The sequence below is a fragment of the Ips typographus genome, linkage group LG2, assembly GCF_016097725.1.
Source record: "Ips typographus isolate SLU linkage group LG2, UJ_Ityp_2.0, whole genome shotgun sequence".
Taxonomy (NCBI): Eukaryota; Metazoa; Arthropoda; class Insecta; order Coleoptera; family Curculionidae; genus Ips; species Ips typographus.
Window position 1 is genome coordinate 17,040,934 of NC_138423.1, and position 15,434 is coordinate 17,056,367.

Below are 15,434 nucleotides of genomic sequence, written 5' to 3' on the forward strand. Positions count from 1 at the left end.
AAACCCATTTGGAGGGAGAAAATTACAGTTTAAGATACATTTTTGGGATCTTCAATAAATTTCCTATCCAATAACCTGAAAAAACATTACAATGTTTGCGACAGTCAGTGAGAAAAGCGATGTCAAAGTTTGAACTGCCAGAAACACAGTTTGAAAGTCCTTTCCAGTCAAGGGCAAAATCGCTTGAAAACCCATCTAGAGTGAGAAAATGATAGTTTTAGGAACATTTTTGGCATCCTTATTAAATTTCCTATCCAATAACCTGAAAAAAAACTAGTACAGTCAGTGAGAAAAGTGGTGTCTAAATTTGAATTGACAGAGAAAAAGACAGTCGGGGACAAAACCGCCTGTAAAACCTACTTGGAGTGTGTAAATGACTGTTTTAAGTACATTTTTGAAATCTTCATTAAATTTCCTATCCAATAACCTATCAAAACACTACAAAATTTAATACACAGGAAGAAACGCGATGTCAAAATTTGAGCTGCCAGAAACACAGTTTGTCATAAGACAGCCAGAGACAAAATTGCTTGTCAAACCCACTTGGAGTGAGAAATTGGCAGTTTGGCAGTTTTAGGTACATTTTTGAATTCCTCATTAAATTTCCTATTCAACAACGTGAAAAAACACTAAACAATTTAGTACAGTCAGAAAGAAAAGCGATGTCAAAATTTGAACTGTCAGAAACACAGTTAAGGACAGTCAGAAATAAAATTGCTTGTCTAACCCACTTGAAGTTAGAAAATGACAGTTTTAAGTACATTTGTGGAATCCTCATTAAATTTCCTATCTAATAACCTAAAAAACACTACAATTTGGTACAGACAGTGAAAAAAGCGGTGTCAAAATTTGAGCTACCAGAAACACAGTTTGAAAGGACAGTCAAGGACAAAATCGACTGTAAAACCCATCTAGAGTGAGAAAATGATAGTTTTAGGTACATTTTTGAAATCCTCATTAAATTTCCTATCCAATAACCTGAAAAAAAATTAGTACAGTCAGTGAGAAAAGTGGTGTCTAAATTTGAATTGACAGAAACAAAGTTTGAAAAGACATTCGGCGATAAAACCGCCTGTAAAACCTACTTGGAGTGAGTAAATAACTGTTTTAAGTACATTTTTGGAATCTTCATTAAATTTCCTATCCAATAACCTAACAAAATACTACAAAATTTGATACAGTCAGGAAGAAACGCGATGTCAAAGTTTGAGCTGTCAGAAACACAGTTGGTCATAGGACAGTCAGAGACAAAATTACTTGTCAAACCCAATTGGAGTGAGAAAATTACAGTTTTAACTTTATTTTTGGAATCTTCATTAAATTTCCTATCTAATCCTAACCTGAAAAGCACTACGAAATTTGGTACAGCGAGGAAGAAAAGCGATGTCAAAGTTTGAACTGCCAGAAACACAGTATTGGTAATTTACCTGTCACTACGTAACAGCTACCTACGGATGAACAGATGAGAAAGTAGGAGAAGTATTTTAAGTAAACACAAAAAAATCTGATAAACCTGGTTACAAGATTCAGCTTGATGAATAAGTTAAGCAATACTAGTTTACAACAGTAACATAAAGACAACATTGCTAAAAACATTGATATTAAAAAGCTTGTTAACACCTAGCAAAGACAATTCCATTAGGAGGAACTAATGGTCGAAAAGATTTTACCTGTATATGTGATCCCTTCTAATGTTATTGTTAGTATTTTTGATTAGATGACTATGATCTCCTATGCTAGATGCACGCACTGTGGTCGATGATTCGCTACTTACAGGGCTCGCTTTATCTGAAATTAAAGTAAACATTTTAAGTTTGGATATCCAAAATGTATACGATGTGAATAGTTGTAGTTGGAAATCAAATGAAACTCTTAAAATTCTGCTCAATTTAGGTATTTCTCAAAATAAAAGCAAAGAAATACGTCTAAGTTTATGGGAAAGAGCATTTGGTATGAAGAATAATTTTCAAATTTTTAGTCTACCAAAATTAAAAAGTAAAAAAGATATAACAATTTGGAGCAAACAATTTGGAGCTTACACTTGATGTAAAAGAAGTACTTTTAAAATTTCTCAAAAAACACAGTAGGTACTTAAATACAATTGCAGCACACTTTCATTCATTTTGAACAATTTGATTTCGTCCAAATAAAGTTTCAGTTTGTTTCAAACCAGTACAGATTTACACCATAGATGGAAAGTTATAAACTAATACTTACCAAAGTTCTTTAAACTGGTGTCCTTACCAATATAGCTAACATTCTCCAAGCTGAATGCGTGATTTTTGTTACTAAAATCGATCTGCAAATCATTGTAATCCTCCTGGTCGTCCACAGGTACCACCATTTGCAGTACTTGAGTTTCGTACTCTTTGAGATTTGGTTCGACGTAAACTGTATCATATCTTGCCGGACTTGCAGGAACAATATACTGTCTTGAACTGGCGGCGTATTGATCTTTGAAAGTTTTGTATCTACGGTTTAAGTTTTTTTAGTTCATTTAAAAAAAAATTTGATGGATTTACCTGGACCACGAGACGCAAATATAAATAATTCCAACGCTACCAAACAAAAAGATTATGCAAGCTATAATAATCAAGGCATAAGGAAAAACTTCTCCATTAAGAGATGCTATCGAAACTGTTCTAACTTTGGGTGAAATCAGTGGTTCATGAATGCTTAAAGCAGTGTTTTTAATTTGGGCAGTTATGTCAAATGTTATGTTGTCCATTGATGATTTGTCTAGTAAAGCTCTAAAACCACACAACTGATTAGGAGCGCAAACTTTCGCAATATGCCAGAACATACCTTTTTACCAATGAATTGTTTCTTGGCAATATCTCATCAGTTTCAGGGTTAATAATGTAGAACCACACGTCAGTACCTTCGGGATCAGTTTCTAATGTTCCATTAACTCCTATAAATTCTCGGGCGCTCAATTTTTCAATCCCTTAAATTAAATACACAATTCAAGTCACATTATGAAACTGTATGTTTAGTTAACCTGGTATCAATCCAGTTTGTTCTTGAATCGCCTTGACAATATCACCCAACTTTTTTTGAATAATATTAGGCTTGGCATCACCAACAACCAGAATCAGTCTATGCATTGGTCCAATTAGATTCACTATCAGTGGAGTTTCAACTTCAAAGTAGTCTTCAGTTGCATTAGGATTATCACGAGCATAGGCAGTTAGCCTGAATGGAAGACTTTCTGGATTTATGTAGTCAAAAGTTCTTTTAGTACGGATTATTCCAGTTACAGGGTCAATTGCAAAAAACTCGTCACTGAAGTTGCCTAGTAAAATATTGATAACATTTTTAATGTAAAAATTATATAGATTTTCTTACCTGATATGTTGTAGGACACTCGACCAAACTTTCCACTATCAATGTCCTCTGCTTTAATTTGAGTCACTGCAGTATTCAAAGGAGAATTTGATGCTAATGCTGCGTAGTATTTTTGACTGGTCTCATTAGTAAATGAGTCAATTAAATCAGAATTTATAGCTGTAAATATGGCATAGGATATAATCCAGTTAATATAAAAAAAAATCAATCCAAAACAAACGACAGACTTTTTCGAGAAATGTCGTTTGTAGAGAATTGCTTTTACAATTAATTTTACCTGCAGTAGATTTCTGCACAGCTTCTCCTTCATATGGATAAATAAAATACGGTTTATTATCATTGACATCCTGTACGTTTACAGTAACTTGAGTAACAGCAAATTCTTTATTAATAAAACCTTGCAGTGACATAATTTCCACGTTAAACACATATTGCTCGGCTGTCTCAAAATCCAGAGAACCGTTCAGGTAAACCGCACAATTCCGATCTTCGGTAACGTTAAGTAAAAATTTTCCTGTTAAAAACAAGATTAAACTATAAAAAAAAACTGATAACCATTTGTATGGGCTGTACCTTCTTTGTTTCCGCTAATTATCTGACATTTTAGCGGTATGCTAGTACCGTGAGTTTGACTGTTTACAATGGTTAAAGTTTTAATTTGTTTGCCAACAGTGGTGTTTTCAGGCACTTGTAGAATGTAGGAATTGTCGGCAAACCTAAGACCTACTTCGGGAGCCACAGTAGCTACGTGTTGAATAAATACTTCTACTGTTATAACTGATGATAGTTGGGGTTCTCCAAGATCGTAGGCCCTTACATCCACCTACATTAAAAAAAATGCTACAACCGTCAATTATTTAGTTTGGTATTTTTGCACTAACCTGATACTCCGTATCCACCTCTTTTTTCAAGTCATTCGTAACCCTTAAAACTCCTGTATCTGAGTCAATTTGAAAATATTTAGTCGCTTTTCCACGTCCAATTATTTCATATCGCACCTAAAAAAACGTTACTAAAGTTACATTACTCTCAATAAAGTTAGAGAACTAACTTTATTTCCGGGTGAAGTTCCATCAGAATCGGTGGCCACTAAAGTGGTAACGGTAGTACCTATAGGAACGTCATCTTCTAAGCTGATTGGATGAGGAATTATTGTAAAAACTGGAGGTATATCATTCCTGTCTTCCACGTCAACTATGACCTTAGTTGTGCTATTTTTCTCATTAGACGTATTCTCCATAGTGCCCACTACCAAAATATGTTGCTGATCTTTCTCATAATCCAATCCTCTAGTAGTATAAATAGCTCCAGTTTTCTCATCAATTCTAAACAAATCCGTCGGACCTTGACGAATCACGTAGGTAATCTTCTGAACAGTATCCGGGTCATATGCTTCCACAGATGTCACAAAGTGATCTGGCATATTTTCCGGTACCAAAGATTCGTATTTATCGTCCCGGAATACTGGTAACTCATCTTCTACATCCTCAACTTCAACAGACACAGTTGCGGTTGCGATTCTTGGATCTGGTGCTCCATCTTTTGCTTTAACGACAAATTGGTAGTTCTGGAAATTAGAATTATACACTATTTTCAACACAAGACTTATTTTTATTATGTATGTTTTCTTAATTTATCGTAGAGTACGTACATACCTTTTGGGTTTCATAGTCCAAAGGTCTTTTAGTTCGAACTTCCCCAGTTTCATTGTCAATTTCGAATGGCAGTTCACTAGGTATTGAATAGGTTACCAAAGCGTTTATACCTTCATCCGCGTCTACTGCCTTGACAAACCCTACAGAAGTTTTCCCAAGACCTGCAATGTAACCAAGTTAGCACTAGCTAAGGGTTTTAATCAAATGTTGTACCTTCTTTGACGTGAAACAGATAAGGATCTCCCACAAATTCAGGATTCTTATCGTTAATATCAGTAACCTTAATATTAACTGTGGCTGTACCAGACAATTTTCCAGTGTCTTCTGCTTTAATCACTAATTGGTACCTGTTTAAATCTTCCCTATCCAACATACGAATGATGGATATAACCCCACTTTTGGCACCAATGGCAAACTGTCTTAAATCATTCCCGGATACTATGGAATAAGTAACAGGATCGCCTTCTGGATCTAACGCAACAAGAGTGGCAACTGTTGAGTTAATTGTGGCTCCCTCACTAACTTCCAAATCATATACAGACTGTTCGAAAATTGGAGGTTCGGTATTGGGACCCGGACTAACTGTCACTTCCACTATAGCTTGACTATAGAGACCACCTTTAACAAGTCATTTTTAGTATAAAATTTTCCACCTCGCAGAGTTATTCAATACCTGAATCTGTAGCTTGAACAGTCAAACTGTATTGATCACCAGCATTGAGCTTTCCAACAGTAGTGATTTGACCAGTACTTTCATCAATTTTAAATTTACGATTGCCGTTATTTGAAACATGATAAATGGAATATTTTATTTCAGCGTTTTCTCCCTCATCATTGTCTGTTGCCTTGATTGTTGTTACGTTTCTACTGACGTCCCCTACAATAATTTTAGAACATTGTAAGCAATGATTTAGTGGAAAAACAGTGAATATTTACCGGCTGGAACTGTCACTGGAGGAATAATAGGTAACATAGGCGGGTTATCATTAACGTCCAACAAATTTACGGTTATGGAAGTTGGAGCGCTGGCTGCAATTCCATTCTTCTCCCTAGCCACAATTTGGAATTTAAATCTTCCAGGATTAGGTGGATCCCTATCCAAGTTGTGTTCGTTTACTATGACATGACCATTTTTATCCACAATGAAATAGGGAGTAGTTAATTCAAAGGTGTAAACAGGTTTTGGATCGTCAGGTCCCTGTAATAAGTTTATATTAAAGATATTTACATCCTACGACATAAATCAACCTACAAAGTCTTTGTCTTCCACTTGAACTAATAAAGGTGTCCTCGTTTCATCCAAAACTTCCTCACCAATTGGTGAGTTTTCTTTTACGTATCCTTCTAGGGATGATAAAACTATTTCTGGAGGATGAGCGTCCACTGGTTTCACTGTTATAAACAACTTAGCGGTTGTCGATCGCTTTGCTTCTGATTCTTCTTGAGCCTAAAACCTTCTTTTAGTTGGAGTTTGGACACAACTTATACAGTTACCTTGATGATAATGTTAAAATTCTTAGTGGTTGCTGCCTCTACAGCTTTAATTTGATGAACAGCTCCAGTATCCGGCTGTATTTTAAAATACTCAGCGTAAGAATCTGGAACACCACTTACAAACGAATATCTGATTGGTGAATTGATTGTATCCATATCAACTGCTTGAATTTTTTCTGGTAGGATATTTAAAACACCTTGATTCACTCCTGCAGAAACCTACATTGTTCAAAGTTATTAATTCTTAATTGGTTTTTTTTAAGACATGAAACTTACTGATGCAGAGTATTCAGGATTGATGCAGGATCCATCTAGTAGCATACAACCTTTGTAGATAAAAGATGGTGGTAGATCATCATCATCTTTTATGTTAACTATCAAAGTTGCAGTTGATGATAATCTTTGGCTGATGTCTTTTGCTTTGTCCTGGAACAACAGAATTGTGTTACGCTACTTCTCATTGAAAGTATCAGTAGTACTATTCTGTGTAGGATTATAAAACAAATATTAATCATGAATAATTTCCTCTAGTTTAGTATAGAGGTAGAGGTTTCTTTGATATTAAGACTAAAAACAAAACGCAGAGGTTTCTTGTCTATCACGAGTCAACGTTGTTTAAAAGCTGCACAGGCATGAAGAATATTGTTGAGTTGCCATGTCGGTAGTAACTCCGAAATTTCGAAAATACTGACTGAAATGGCGTTTCGTTGCATTTCCGACTTTCCTTCAATTCCTACCTTTTTCCGACATTTCAATTCTATATCAAATTCTAGGCTTAACTGATGTAAAATTTCTGTATCGATATTCAAGTGTTTTCGCAGCAGCATCTGTTACTTTAACAATGTTGTCTCAACTATGTGAATAAGGGTTAATTTAGTTACTCAAATTTGGGACATCCTGTATAATAACTGTTTGTCTAAGAGTAAAGTAAACCTAAATATCTACTACAACTAGTTTTTTTTTACTAAAATCAAAATTAAGAAAGTTAAAGGGGTAGTCGTAAATAATTTTTGATAATAATGATCACCAGTTACATTTAAGTAAGGTTAGTTAATAAAAAAATACTCTACGTTTCTGGATTTTAAGGTCAATTTACTGGTTACAGAGATTTCGAAAATACTGACTGGAAATAAAAGTTACGAAGTCAAAAATTGTGTTTCAAGTATTTCCCTCTATACCTTTTTAGCATTTGTTGCCTGGACCATATGCCTACAAGTGACAGAACAAGTAAAAGCTTTCTAACAAAATATCACAAATAAACCTAAATTAGGCTCCCAAAACTCTGTCATAGTATTCTTTCTAGCTTACTTTATTCACGGTTATTCTTCATAATTTTAATTACATATTTAACCACCATTACCATCTGAAAGAAGCGTTTTGTTTTTCATGGTTTTATCTAAAATAAATAAATGTTAATGTTAATAAGTAAACGTTAACCTTATACCCAACTTGTAAGTAGAAATTCGATTCGGAAATTCCTGATTTATTAAACTAACAGGCTGTAGAAAATTTATTTCACCGGTAGTTAAGAGCAAATGGGGATTTAATCAAAGAATATAGATGGAAGTGGTTAATAAACTTTATACAGACATATGGTTATAAATTGAAATCAAATTAACTTTTTAATACTCCATATGCATTTCCTGTAGTATCATATTAGTCAAATCCGTGAGTTTAGCATCTTATTATTTATCCGACGTTTTGCAATAATTACCATTATTACCAGTAACCTTAAAAGTTATGATAAATAGGTTTGGTTCATTAACCATGACCATGGTTTTAATAATTTTTATCTTAATGAAAATAAAGACCCTAAAATCTGCACTTTTACATAATTAAGTATTGCACTGCAATTTATTAGTTGACATTTTGTTCTCCAATCAACACATGGCGATCTACTTTCACGGTTTTAATTTCGTTTGAACTGTTCCAGGCGAGTGAGCTTAACATTAAAACCACCATAATGTAGAACAGTAGTTTTAACTAATTTTTTTAACTAGTACTATCTAAAAAACAATCAAAATGCTTTTTTAGAAACTTACCGTAGCCAGTATAGTGACGTAGTAACGTTGGGTTTTCTCAAAGTCCAATGTTCTGTTAACTGTAACTTGTCCCTGATGAGGGTAGTTAATGGCAAAATAACCAAAACCATCTTCGCTGTGGATTCTTTGTCTACCAACTCCTTGATCTTGAGGAATGTGGGAACCTGATAAAACATTATAACCAAAATTACCAAGACCTTCATTAATTTTCCTAAAACGCACCTTTGATAATTGCGTACTCCACTTGTCCATTAACGCCTGTATCCTTATCTTTGGCATGAATATTTTGATATATGGTTGTTCCAACTGGCGTTAACTACAAAACAGAAAGTAAAAAGATTGATTAATTACCAGCATAAGCTATGCATTGAGATTTTTCAAATGCCAGTATAAAAATGAGTATTAATCCTCAATTAAATCGAAAATGATTAGGAAAGTAAAAACTCATTAAAAGCATCGACATTTATTTAATATGACTCAATTTACAAGTAAAATAAGGAAATAAAATAACGACATACCTCTGATATACTCGTTTCATATGGCGTTCCAACGAACTGGGGACTATTATCGTTAATGTCTGTCAGTCTTACTATCACAGGAATAGACTTAACTTTATGGGTGGATTTTATGGTACAAATTAACTAAAAAAAAAAAAAATACTAATTAGTTCTACTTAAAATTCCAATAAACTTTAACTTAAATCAATGCACATTTTTGAGTTTTAATTGCAGATTGAAGTTAAACTGAACTTATACAACTGACTCAAAAGCAATTCTACTAAATTTTCTTTAAACACGGTTTTACTTAAAAAAAAACCCAACAATCACGTAGATTAATACTATTGAGTAACATCTATTATCACCAAAAGCACGTACTCTAGCTAACATAATCAAACTCTCACTATTTACCAATTACCAACTAAAATTATTATTCTGTAATTGCAGAATGTTGTATAAATAAACTTTTGTCAGAACTAGGTTAAACAAAATCAGACGGCGAATAATGCCAGGTAATTGTGCAAACGTGCGATCGTTTTTAGGAAACAATATCTCAAACGTTTCAACAGCATAATTATATTTTTATAAATTTAAATTTATATCAACGTTAATTGGTATAATTGGTTGGAAACTATTAGGAATGACTGTTATATAATATAATTATAATTGTGGCACCTGTTCATCATATACAATTAAAAGGAGTTCTACTTCCCACTGTATAATACAGTGAAAACTGCTTAAAAGTGTTACGAAAAGATGTTTTGAGGATCAATTAGGCAACTAAAAATTAATTAGAATATTAATATGCTACCGTGCGTAAAATGTGGTGACAGTCACCTGTCAAATGAATTATTGATAATTTAATTTTTTTGAGATATTACAATTTACTACAGTTTGAAACTTTTTACACTGAATGTGGTAATATAAGTATTTATAAATTTAAGTGGAACATTTTATCTACTTAAAATCTACAATAAATACCTATAATCATCATCAAAGTAAATTGCATTATGTCAGAGGCTTTGACGATTTGAAGATGGTTCAAAACATAAGTTTACTAAGAAAATTTGAAGGTAAAACTGTTTTCCAGTGAGTTTTCGTCCTAAAAATACTTATAATTTATTTAAAACTAGTTAGTATTTAAGTCGTTTTCTTATAAGTGACTGCTTGAAATTTTACCTTTTTATTAGTTAGTTTTTTAGTAGAAAACCTAACTTAGTATCTATTATGACAAGAAATCAATAACTTTGTTTTTCCATCTGTCATTTTCAACAACAATTTTTTTTATTATTTGGTGGATTTTATTTTTGTATTGTAATAATAGCAAAGTCAAAAATTTAGGTCAAAATAAATTAGTAAAATTAAATATTACAAAAATATGTGTCCAAAATAAGAAGGACTACTATATGGGAATCTTAAAAACGATAAGAAAAGCAGATTTGCGTAATAATAGTCTTAATGAAATGATATTTACAAAACGTCAATTTTTTTGGTTTTTGAGATATTTTGAAAAAGGTATTATTGTAGTGATGGATGTAAATTTACCGACATTTACTGGTAAAAGATAAAGTAAAATTCAGTGTGTGGCAGGAATATTGTCACTTTTCTTTATTATCAGCGGTTTAAATTATGACAAATAATATGTTTGTGAGATGAGAAATATGACGAAAATCTGAGGAAATTATTATTTAACCAATTTATAATTTACTGACAATTGTCAAAATAAGTGTCATACATCTCAGAAACATATGTTGTTACGAAATCTGTAAGAAAACTAAGTTAAACTGTAATTCTTGCAAGTTTTAACAATTTTGACATTAGTCACAGATATTACGTGGTATAAATAATAATTACAATTTAGCTAGATAGTCAGTAAATTAATTTAGCTAGACAGTCACGTAACCACTGTCAAAACAACTGTCATAAATCTCAGAAAGACATTTTGTATCGAATACTGCAAGACAACTTTTCTAAACCCTGATTTCTGCAACTTTTGAGCATAGTTTGACAGTCAGAAACAAAATTGCTTGTCAAACCCACTTGGAGTGATAAAATGACAGTTTTAAGCACATTTTTCTAATCCTTATTAAATTTGCTATCCAACATTCTGAAAAAAGAAACAGTCAGGAAGAAAAGCGGTGTCAAAGTTTGTACTGCCAAAAACACAGTTAGAAAGGGCAGTCAGGGACAAAAACGCTTTTAAAACCCACTTAGAGTGAGAAAATGACTGTTTTAAGAACATTTTTGAAATCCTCATTAAATTTATCATCCAATAACCTGAAAACCACTACAAAATCTGATACAGTCAGGGATAAAAGTGGTGTCAAAATTTGAACTGACAAAAACTCAGTTTGTAAGGACAGTCAGGGACAAAATCGGCTGTAAAACCCACTTAGAGTAAGAAAATGACTGTTTTAAAAACATTTTTGGAATCCTCATTAAATTTCCTATTCGATAACCTTAAAAAACTTTACAAAATTTGGTACAGTCAGGGAGAAAAGTGGTGTCAAAATTTGAACGGCCAAAAAACACAGTATTGGTAGTTTACTGGTCATATTATTTTCCTGGTTATGTAAAATATTTACTTACTAGCTAGTAGACCTAGATAAAAACTAATGACATTCCCTACAACAACTTTTAAAGCCTTTTTAAAGGGGAATTACCGGTTTTCCATTCCGACGTTTTGTCTTTGCAGAACCATCATCAACCTCAATTTTTTTAAACGCGGTTCTTATTTTTATATCAAATTCTTAAAGCTCTTTCTATGCAGAATTTAATGATGTAAGTACTACTCTTTATGTAAGTACTACTACTTTTTACTCTGTTCATCTGTGTTATTACGTATCTGAAAATTATTTTTTATTTCATTTTTTGAACGAATATTTCAGATTATTTAGGTTGGGGAGGTTAAGTTAGGTTAGATTAACTTCTTTTTTCGGTCCTACTATTCCTGCATACTTTAAAAGACCACTACACAAATAAGTTTGGAATAAAAATGGTTTTCAGAATCTAACATAAAAACATCAAGACCGTTTAAAAAAATAAGTTGATGATGGTTCTGTAAAGACGAAACGTCGTAATTAAACACTGACGTCAGTTGAAAGCAGTAAAAGTGGCTGTAGAGAATTGTCATTAGTTTTGATCTAGGTCCAATATTAACGGCACAAAAAAATAAAATGTAAAATTAAAAAAGTGACTTTTTTCAAAATAACCCAAAAACCGAGAACAGTATCTCTAACCAATTTCGAGATCTACACAGTCAGTGGCATTCCTTATTCTGGATACACTGTACAATTATTTAAAAAAAAACACTAACTAAGTAAGATTTTTGGTAAAACCACTAAAAAACTTTATGTAGAATCTAAAAAAATATTAAAAGTATAGGTACAGAATTCTACTTTTTATGCAAATAATAATGTTTGACTTACCTGGAAAACTATATGTGACAAATTATTTTCATCTCTATCTAGTGGGGCTAGTAACTGTAATTTTTTTTCATTGAGAAAAAATAAAGGAGGCCCTTTAGGAAAAGCCAACTCCAGAAAAATGTCTACATTCGGTTCTCCTACAATTGGTAATTCTTTTGGTGTGGTTTCTTGGATTATCGCTAAAACATTAAATATTTCACAAACTAAAACTTTTGCTTGAAATGTTAATTTAAATAAAACAATATTGTTGTGTAAGACGTTAAAAATTGAAGGTTTTAAAGTACTGAAAAACGGTCTGTAATACTGAATAATTAGAAAATACAAGAGGTAGTTAATAATTGTTGAATATGTTAAATAAAATAATAAAAACTTACATGATCCTCTACTTTCTTCTATGTCCACTATTATATTCGAGGATCCATTTTCCACCTCGCATAATCCTTAAAATAAAAAGAAACAATAATAATTATAAAGTAATAAATGCAAAACGATTAAAACGCGATTATAACTTTCCGCGTGAAAACTTGATAAATACATGGTGTCAAGGAATTTGTATTATTCTTGACTTTCTACATAATGATAGTTGCATTTCAAGGTAAACTGTTTTGAACATTTCATCTGTAGAAATAAATTTCCTGGAAAGTTTAATGAAACCATCTTTGGTGCTCTTTTCATTTACATTATACTTAGCAGGTTCTTTGGTATGTGGAAAATATGTTAAGTAAAACTACCTAAAAATGTAATTTAACACATTTACCGCCGGGTGCTAAATTTTATACTTAATACAATATGCAGAGATGTAGAAGCGGTAATTTTTGAGTCGAAAAATTTCCATTTTACTTTCCAAAATAACAAGGTTATGAAAAAACTGTCAAAATCAAACAACTCAGTTTCATCAATCATTAAAAAAACATCCTGTATAATAATGTAAAATAAATTTTGTTTTCCTTATGTGAATTGTTTATTTTTTGATACACACACCGTTATCTACCATTTTTTGACCGATTAATCTACCGCTATTAAATATTTTGACTTGGCAACACTGTTTCTGAATCTCTTCATTTTGTTAATTACTGAGATAGACCACCAGTACAAAGCTTTCAAACATAAACAAAACAAATACAGAAAAATACGCACAACATGTAATTTTTTTAGATGTGTGTCTACTAAATCAAAAACCAATTTAAATTCCAAAATTGCGTGAAACCACGATTATACCGAACTATTTGTCACACTAATCAACCATCCTGTATAACATATCTACGTTGCTCGTAAATCTTACGGAGCGTGTAGTTACTTTGTTTTTATACACCCATTATCCAATCATGCAAAACTAGACTTTTAAATAGTTTTGGCGTTGCTTCGGTTCTAATCCCGTTAGTGCCAAAGACTGGTCTGTTTAAATATAAATTGAATAACCCCGCAAACCGATTATTCATTGGAAAATATTACAATCGGATGTCGATTCTAAAGCGTTAACGCCTTAGTTTTAACCCACGCTAAACTCAGTTTGGTGTGTCTGCAATTATGGTAATTAGATGGTGATATTAACATTTAAGTAACAAGTGTCCGTGGGGAGTAAGTTTCAAATTAGTCAGTCAAGGTTTACGCGTTGACATAGTTTATGCTGGACAGTGTACTAAGTCGATGACTTTCATATTTCGTTTCCATGAAGCTCAAACGCGGCTGAAATAGTCCAGTTTTTTCATACAAGCACGGTAGGGTTGTGCAACGCGGAAATTAAGGTATAACCTGTTATATAAAATTGACATATAACCAAGGAATAGCAGTTAGTAGTTTGTAAAAGAGGTATAACTATTTTTCTGTATGGAAAATATGATAAAGAACGCTACCAACGTAATTGACAACAACTTAAAAATTATATTCATAAATGTATACTGAATTTTCCAAAATTGTTGTAGGATCTTCCCAGTTTCATAATAAAAACCACATAAATTTAGTTTGCAAAGGAGCAACATAATTTTATTATTAAGACTTAAAATCTTCATTAAAATGTGTTTTGAACATTTAAAAGTTACTGAAATCCTTGGATAAAACCCCAATAAAGACCAGCTCTTTCACTTCTTTAAAGGACAGTCCTCCACACACATCGAAACTTTTTCATGGAAATAAAGCGACACTAACTCCTTGGGACATTGGTTCTTATCAAGCAAAAGTCAAGAACATTCATCATTTTGATTCTTAAAAATCCAACATGGCTGATATGGATTCTACTGATGTGACAAAGACTGTAGTGTTGATTGAAATTGGTACAAGTTACAGCGATGTTGCTGACATGTTAGGAAAATCAAAATCTACGATATATCGTAATGTAACACGTTGGAGACAAACGGGAGAGTATGTGAAGAGACGAGGCCCAGGAAGAAAACGGTCAACCAAGGCTAGAGATGACAGATTCATAGTCTTGCAAACATTATTGAATAGACGTAAAACAGTACAGCAACTGAGAAGCGAACTGGAAGAAGAACAAGTGCTCGGACCATTACCAGAAGGCTTAAGGAAGTTGGTTTGAAGGTCTATAGAACCAAGAAAGCTCCATTACTCCAGCGACGTCATCGTGTGGCCAGACTAGGCTTTGCTAGGGAGCACGAAAATTGGAAAAATGATCAGTGGGCCAATGTTTGGTTCACAGATGAAAGTCAATTTTGTGTTAATTCCATCGACGACAGGGAAAGGTTATATTGCCGCCAAGGAGAACAAGATGAACAATTTAATTTTACTCCCACTGCCTCCTATGGTGGAGGCTTAGTGATGGCCTGGGGTGGAATATGCTTAGGGGCATGAACAGAGTTGGTGGTTGTTAATGGAGCTTTAAATGCAGATGGATACATTCGCGATGTTCTGCAAGTGCATGTCGTACCATGCGCCCTTCATATCGGAGAAAACTTTTTGCTAATGCACGACAATGCCCGCCCTCACAAGGCTCGTTGTGTCTCCGACTTTTTGAAT

The 15,434-nt window shown here is 32.9% G+C and overlaps 1 protein-coding gene across 2 annotated transcripts in view; it reads right to left on the reverse strand.

Annotated features, from left to right (window-relative positions):
* Cad99C (cadherin 99C) overlaps nucleotides 1–15,434 on the reverse strand; it is a 58,112-nt gene that overhangs the window by 1,330 nt on the left and 41,348 nt on the right. Inside the window, exons 3-24 of one of the 2 annotated variants that reach the window (XM_081973221.1) lie at nucleotides 12,839–12,904; nucleotides 12,465–12,643; nucleotides 9,058–9,180; nucleotides 8,762–8,855; nucleotides 8,540–8,703; nucleotides 6,774–6,923; nucleotides 6,498–6,716; nucleotides 6,256–6,450; nucleotides 5,940–6,201; nucleotides 5,677–5,880; nucleotides 5,217–5,621; nucleotides 5,004–5,164; nucleotides 4,400–4,915; nucleotides 4,230–4,346; nucleotides 3,922–4,171; nucleotides 3,626–3,862; nucleotides 3,349–3,507; nucleotides 3,002–3,295; nucleotides 2,806–2,947; nucleotides 2,523–2,750; nucleotides 2,218–2,471; nucleotides 1,775–1,788 (exon numbers count right to left, since the gene is read on the reverse strand). In XM_081973221.1, the coding sequence (XP_081829347.1) occupies nucleotides 1,775–1,788; nucleotides 2,218–2,471; nucleotides 2,523–2,750; nucleotides 2,806–2,947; nucleotides 3,002–3,295; nucleotides 3,349–3,507; nucleotides 3,626–3,862; nucleotides 3,922–4,171; nucleotides 4,230–4,346; nucleotides 4,400–4,915; nucleotides 5,004–5,164; nucleotides 5,217–5,621; nucleotides 5,677–5,880; nucleotides 5,940–6,201; nucleotides 6,256–6,450; nucleotides 6,498–6,716; nucleotides 6,774–6,923; nucleotides 8,540–8,703; nucleotides 8,762–8,855; nucleotides 9,058–9,180; nucleotides 12,465–12,643; nucleotides 12,839–12,904 (4,433 nt within the window). Of the gene's footprint in view, nucleotides 1–1,670; nucleotides 1,789–2,217; nucleotides 2,472–2,522; nucleotides 2,751–2,805; nucleotides 2,948–3,001; nucleotides 3,296–3,348; nucleotides 3,508–3,625; nucleotides 3,863–3,921; nucleotides 4,172–4,229; nucleotides 4,347–4,399; nucleotides 4,916–5,003; nucleotides 5,165–5,216; nucleotides 5,622–5,676; nucleotides 5,881–5,939; nucleotides 6,202–6,255; nucleotides 6,451–6,497; nucleotides 6,717–6,773; nucleotides 6,924–8,539; nucleotides 8,704–8,761; nucleotides 8,856–9,057; nucleotides 9,181–12,464; nucleotides 12,644–12,838; nucleotides 12,905–15,434 lie in introns of both variants that reach the window. The other variant, XM_081973220.1, reaches the window with a different exon arrangement.